Source organism: Colobus angolensis, unplaced genomic scaffold (genome assembly GCF_000951035.1).
Source record: "Colobus angolensis palliatus isolate OR3802 unplaced genomic scaffold, Cang.pa_1.0 Scaffold116, whole genome shotgun sequence".
Taxonomy (NCBI): Eukaryota; Metazoa; Chordata; class Mammalia; order Primates; family Cercopithecidae; genus Colobus; species Colobus angolensis.
Genome location: NW_012112697.1, coordinates 4,195,908 through 4,202,230, shown reverse-complemented (window position 1 = coordinate 4,202,230; position 6,323 = coordinate 4,195,908). Strand labels below are relative to the sequence as shown.

The following is a 6,323-nucleotide window of genomic DNA, read 5'->3' as shown; positions in this document are numbered from 1 at the left end:
CCATCTCAAAAAAAAAAAAAAAAAATTAGATATATATATATAAATAAAATGCCAAACCTGTCTTCTTTTTCTGGATAAACATATGCCCACACACCTTACACCACCTTTGGGGACACTGAAGAGCCACATATCTCCTTTTTCATGTCTTTCTCCCAACCCCCATGCACAATCCCCAGAGCACACACACTGATAATTCTTCTCCCATTGCCCTGAGTCATTACCAGAAGGTGCAGAACTCACTGCTACTGGAGTCCTGATCTCTTAGTTGTTGGATAGCTTGTCGCTGACTGCCAAGGTCTCCAGGAAAATCAGTTTTCATCATCGCCTGGCGGGCTTGCTCTTCTAGCCCAGCAAATACTTGATCCCCTGGTGGTCACAAGGAAAAATAGTCAGGCCACCAGCTGGGCAGCATATCCCCAGGCAAGCTGGTTGGAAGGTCAGACCATTCAAAAGTAGGAGACAGGCAGGTACCCTGTGGTGGAGTCATTCATCTCCAAGTCAGCTTGCTGCCTTCAACAGCTTCTGGGTGCAGCTGCTCTTCCTGGGCAGTAAGCCAGATGCTCTAGAAAGCATCACTTGCTCCTCTTAAATCCTCCTAGTCTTGACTCCTTTCAAAAGGTGATCAACTTGCTACTTCACAAATGTAACTGCAGACTGTCAAATCCATTTACAACCTTCCATCAGGACTGGGAGGATAGAGGCAAGAAGGGGCAAAGTGATGGGATAAAGACAGGGCAACAAATCTGGGCCAAGTCTCTGTACCTTAATGTACTAGCATTACGGTCTTAACTCAGTGTCTTATCTCTGACTATAAACAAGTGCTTCAAATCATCCTTCTAAATAACAATCTCTCTAACCCCATCTTTCATCCACTCTCCTTCCAAAACATACTCTGGAAGTTCTTCCTGGATTTTTTTTCTAATGTTTATCATAATTAGCCATGAGAAAATTAACAACCGGTTGATTAGTAGACTAGAAGAATAGATATGAACTCACTTCTGCAGAAGAACAAACTTCCTGAAACACACTAATTTACAACAAAGAATATTCATGTAGTCTTCTTGGCCCATTTTTTTTTTTTTTTTTTTGGAGACAGAGTCTCACTCTATCACCCTGGCTGGAGTGCAGTGCCAGCGCCCACCTCCATGCCTGGCTAATTTTTTTGTATTTTTTAGTAGAGATGGGGTTTCACCGTGTTAGCCAGGATGGTCTCAATCTCCTGACCTCATAATCTGCCCACCTCGGCCTCTCAAAGTGCTGGAATTACAGGCGTGAGCCACCGCACCCGGCCAGTCCAGTTTTTTTTTTTTTTTTTTTTTTTTTTATGTAGTATCCCAAAGCCCCGAACCGATCCTTGATTTTGCATTTACTTCTCGTGACCTCTGCTTGGGATCCATGTGGCTACTGAAGAGTTAGTATAGTGCCCTTTTATTTCCAGGAGACCAGGCATAAGGAGAAGATAGAGTTGGGTTTCTTGAGGTTTCTATTATCTCAGTCAGAGTAGAAACTACAGTCTCCATTCACCAGCCAGCAAGAGGGAATAATAAAAAGCCCTAGTGAAATGTCTGACAATAGCCAGGCCCTTTCTTGCTGAAGAGAGGAAGGAAAGTACACAGGCTCAGGTTCTGAGATGAGATACAATGATGTGGGAGGAACTAAATGGTGAGCTGACCTGCACTCCTAGACCTTGGGGAGTGAAAGACTTGATGTGGAGTAGGCTTCATGTGATCCCCTTAGTCATTCGTTCAGCAAATATTCCTTGGGCATCTGTTATATACCAACTACCAAACACCTGCAAGGTTCAGGCTCTGTGGTAAGTGTTTTCTAGTTACCACCTCACCTACATTCTCTGCAAAACTCTATGTGGTAGGTATTACTACCTATACTTTACTTAGGAGAAAACGAAGGTTAACAGTGGAACCAAGTATTCAAACACAGATCTAACTCTAATGTCCTTCTCCTTTTTTTTCCTTTTTGAGACAGGGTCTCATTCTCTCCCCCAGGCTACAGTGCAGTGGTGTGATCACAGCTTACTCCAGTCTCAACCTCGCAGTCTCAAGCAATCCTCCCACCTCAGCTTTCAGAGTAGCTGGGACTACAGGTGTGCACCATCATGCCTGGCTAACATATATATACTTTTTGTATAGACAGGGTCTCACTGTGTTGTCCAGGCTGGTCTGCAACTCCTGCTCTCAAGGGAACCCCCTACCTCGACATCCTAAAGTTTTGGAATTACAGGTGTGAGTCACTGCGCCCAGCCTAATGTCTATATTCCTTAACTGCCTTCTAGTAGAGATGTAATTAGAAGTTTAGAAGCTGCTTCAGATGGTTTTGCTAAAAACAAACACTTATCTCTGTGTGAGAAAGGCTCTGATCCTATTGTTAGTGTTTCCTTCATACCATGAGAAACTGATACATACAACTCAAATAGCAAAAGTATGTTATCAGGGCCACTATATGACCAAAGGAAAAATGATGGTTCTGATATCACATCATGAGTTATCATGCTTGGATTCGAGTAACTAACATTTGGCTGTTACGACTCATACTGTGATTGGGAATGGAGATTGTTCATGTTAAAGTGTACTCTTAGCTACCTATCCCTCAAGGAAAGGAAAAATAAGCTGTTTTAAGTCCATCTTCACAATATCCAAGATGACACATTGGATATAAATCACTGGGTAGAGAAAGCAAAAAAATGAATTCAGTGGGGAGTACTTCCTCATCCCTTTGCAGAAATGAAATACTTAATATCTCCGTGTTGGTTACAGTGCAACAAGACCAGGGCCAATTGATACTTTCTTTTTTCTTTTTTTCTTTTAAATGAGATAGAGTCTCAGACTGGAGTGCAGTGGCATGATCTTGGCTCACTGCAGCCTCTACCTCCTGTGTTCAAGCGATTCTCCTGCCTCAGCCTCCTGAGTAGCAGGCATTACAAGTGCGTGCCACCATGCCTGGCTAATTTTTGTATTTTTAGTAGAGATGGGGTTTCACCATGTTGGCCAGGCTGGTTTTGAACTCCTGACCTCAAGTGATCCACCCTCCTTGGCCTCCCAAAGTGCTGGGATTACAAGCATGAGCCACTGTGCCTGGTCAAGGGCCAACTGGAATAGTTACTGAATTCTTTGGGGTAGGTGCATGTTTTCAGACTTAGGAGCTATAGGAAGACATAGCACTAAGGAACAAGTTATATACTAGCATATAATTATCAAGGGGAAGACCTTTCTCATCAGCGACACTTCTGGTCTCCAAAGAAATTTAGAAACCAGCTAGATTCAGAACATACTAAGAATAAACATTCTATCCTCTTTCTTGGATTCACCATTGGATTAGTAAAAATACATCTAAAAGGATATATGTCTTTCAAGATGAGTCAGTAATTCAGTTTTGTCTCCAACTTGAGCTCAAAATTTATTTTCTTCTATTGATGTTGTCTAAATATTGAGGCTTTCACGGAACAGAGAGGAGTCTGTTCAATACAACTGGCCTATCTAGGACTCTTAGGCAATCTCACCTGGTGTAACTGGGATAAGTTAATTCTGTCATTCCTTTTTGGCACTTTGGAAAGAAAAGCTTGTGCTCTTATATTTTAGTCTATTCCTGACTTGGGAAAAAGAATAAGGTGAACTTTATTCCTCAGGACTATTCCTATTTTAAACATCACCATAAAGCAAAATACATAAAAACCATAAAAAAGAAGTCATTTTAGCAGACCTCATATGAAAAGATATGTGAATTATCTTCCACTAGTTACTATTTACCTAATCTCCAAATAAAATTCTCCAGAACTATCCCTTCATAAAAAGGGAGTGAGACTTGCTAAAAGCATGTCATGATAACTGCCATATAATGTGATCCATGGAGATACTAGTGATTAAGAAGTGTTACAGAACTGCCTGTTTTTATAATGTTAGAATTATTATTCCCTTCTGTCTTGAGACCTTTGGAGTAGGTTTTAAAAAATTCTCTGGTCCCTAGATATTAATGTAGGGCAACCATCTTATTTAATATGGGTATTTATTTGTCTATTAATAGCTAAAAGTCAGCTACACTCCCACAATAAAAACCAAGGTGCTCTCTCTCTCTTTTTTTTTTCTTTCTTTCTTTTTTGGATACAAAATCAAGAAAATACTGTTTGTCTGCGATTTGGTTAAGGTTTTTCTTTTTTTTGAAACAGAGTTTCGCTCTGTCAGCCAGGCTGGAGTGCAATGGCTCAATCTCAGCTCACTGCAACCTCTGCCTCCTGAGTTCAAGTGATTCTCCTGCCTCAGCTTCCCAAGTAGCTGGGATTACAGGCAAGCACCACCACGCCCAGCTAATTTTGTATTTTTAGTAGAGACGGGGTTTCTCCATATTGATCAGGCTGGTCTCGAACTCCCGACCTCAGGTGATCCACCCGCCTTGAGCTCCCAAAGTGCTGGGATTACAGGAGAGAGCCACTGCGCCCGGCCTGGTTAAGGTTTTTCAGACCAGATAAGAACAAGGCCATGCAAGCAAGTTTGGAGAACAGATGAGAGGAATGAGATGAAGGTTATCAGAAAGGCAAAGATTTTTACAGTTCTCTCTTGGGTCCTCGGTGCAGTTAAACAAATGTTATTTCAAGCTGACTACAATTAAGTAAAGCAGCTGGAACATTCTTTAAGAGAGCAGATAGGCTGGGCGTGGTAGCTCACGTCTGTAATCCCAGTACTTTGGGAGGCTGAGGTGGGTGGATCACGATGTCATGAGATCGAGACCATCCTGGCTAACATAGTGAAACCCTGTCTCTACTAAAAAAATACAAAAAATTAGCCAGGCGTGGTGGCAGGCACCTGTAGTCCCAGCTACTCAGGAGGCTGAGGCAAGAGAATGGTGTGAACTCAGGAGGTGGAGCTTGCAGTGAGCCGAGATCGCGCCACTGCACTCCAGCCTGGGTGACAGAGCGAGACTCCGTCTCAAAAAAAAAAAAAACAAAAACAAAGAGAGCAGATATCCAGTTCAGGAAAAATGAGCTAGTATTGGGAGTGAGGCGCTTAGGATTTCATTTCTAGCTGACAGTCTTTGTAACCCACAGTGCTATCACAGGTGGGGAACATAGCCATTTAGTTCACGAGGATGCTAACGGAATGAACAAAAAAAACAAAGTAAGTTGCGCTTTTTATGAGAGAAAGGACTTCAAAAGCTTTTATTCCTCCTTCTCTTTGTAAAGCTTTTAGTTGAAGCTGAGAGGTTTAAGTCACCCATGTGTTTTGCAATCTGAAAGCAAAAGTCTCTCAAGTAAAAGAAGTTTTAATTTTCTTAGTGGTTTGGTTAGTTCAAACACACTAAATGAAAGTGTGCAAGGGACTATATTTTCAGCCTTTCTATAAGTAGTTGACATAAATGTGTATACTAAGGGCTGGGCAAGGTGGCTCACGCCTGTAATCCCAGCACTTTGGGAGGCTGAGGCAGGCGGATCACTTGAGATCAGGAGTTTGAGACCACCCTGGCCAACATGGCATAACCCTGTCTCTACTAAAAATACAAAAATTAGACGGGCATAGTGGCGAGCGAAAGTAATCCCTGCTACTTGGGAGGCTGAGGCAGGAAAACCGCTTGAACCCAGGAGGCGGAGGTTGCAGTGAGCCGAGATCACGCCACTGCACTCCAGCCTGGGTGACTGAGCGGGACGCCACCTCAAAAAAAAAAAAAAAAAACTGTACTCAGAAGGGGTAAAATGGGGAAGAAGGTAGGGAGAAGATCTAAAACAGATTTCAGCCCATCAGCAATTTTTCCATAACTAAGAACAATTTTGGGCTTTTATTCCAAAAGCTCTGTAACGAGTCTATTAATGAAGTGAACTGGGCAAAATATAAGAGTCTATCTAGATATTTCTGAGGAAAGGATCATGCCAGTGATTTAGACATAAAAACAGTCCTGATAAAAACCCAGTGAGCACCAAAGCAGCTGCCCACTGGCTTCTAATGTGGATCCATCAAATGTTGCTGGGTTACAGCCTGTGGGATTCTTTTCTTAAAAAAAATAAAAAAATATATATATATACACACATATATTTTGAGACAGTGTTTTGCTCTGTCACCCAGGCTAGAGTGCAGTGGTCCAATCATAGCTCACTGCAGCCTTGGACTCCTAGGCTCAAACAATCCTCCCACCTCAACCTCCTAAACTATTGGGATTACAGGCATGAGCACTGTGCCTGGTTAATTTTTAAATTTTTTTGTAGAAATCAAGTCCCACTATGTTGCCCAGGCTGGTCTCAAACTCCTGTCCTCAAGCAATTCTCCCATCTCAGACTCCCAAAGTGCTGAGATTACAGGTGTGAGCAACCATGCCCAGCTGGAATT

At 42.3% G+C, this 6,323-nt stretch overlaps 2 protein-coding genes across 6 annotated transcripts in view; one reads left to right on the top strand and one right to left on the bottom strand.

Moving 5' to 3' along the window:
- IST1 (increased sodium tolerance 1 homolog (yeast)) overlaps positions 1-6,323 on the top strand; it is an 83,661-nt gene that overhangs the window by 21,850 nt on the left and 55,488 nt on the right. The gene's annotated exons all lie outside the window — the stretch shown is intronic.
- The window catches only part of ZNF821 (zinc finger protein 821), a 34,510-nt gene that overhangs the window by 7,965 nt on the left and 20,222 nt on the right, over positions 1-6,323 (bottom strand). For 4 of the 5 annotated variants that reach the window (XM_011961764.1, XM_011961754.1, XM_011961748.1 and 1 more), the window contains one exon: positions 241-366. The exons of the other annotated variant lie outside the window; for it this stretch is intronic. In XM_011961764.1, coding sequence (XP_011817154.1) covers positions 241-366 — 126 coding nt within the window. The remainder of the gene's footprint in view (positions 1-240; positions 367-6,323) is intronic. 5 annotated transcript variants of the gene reach the window in all.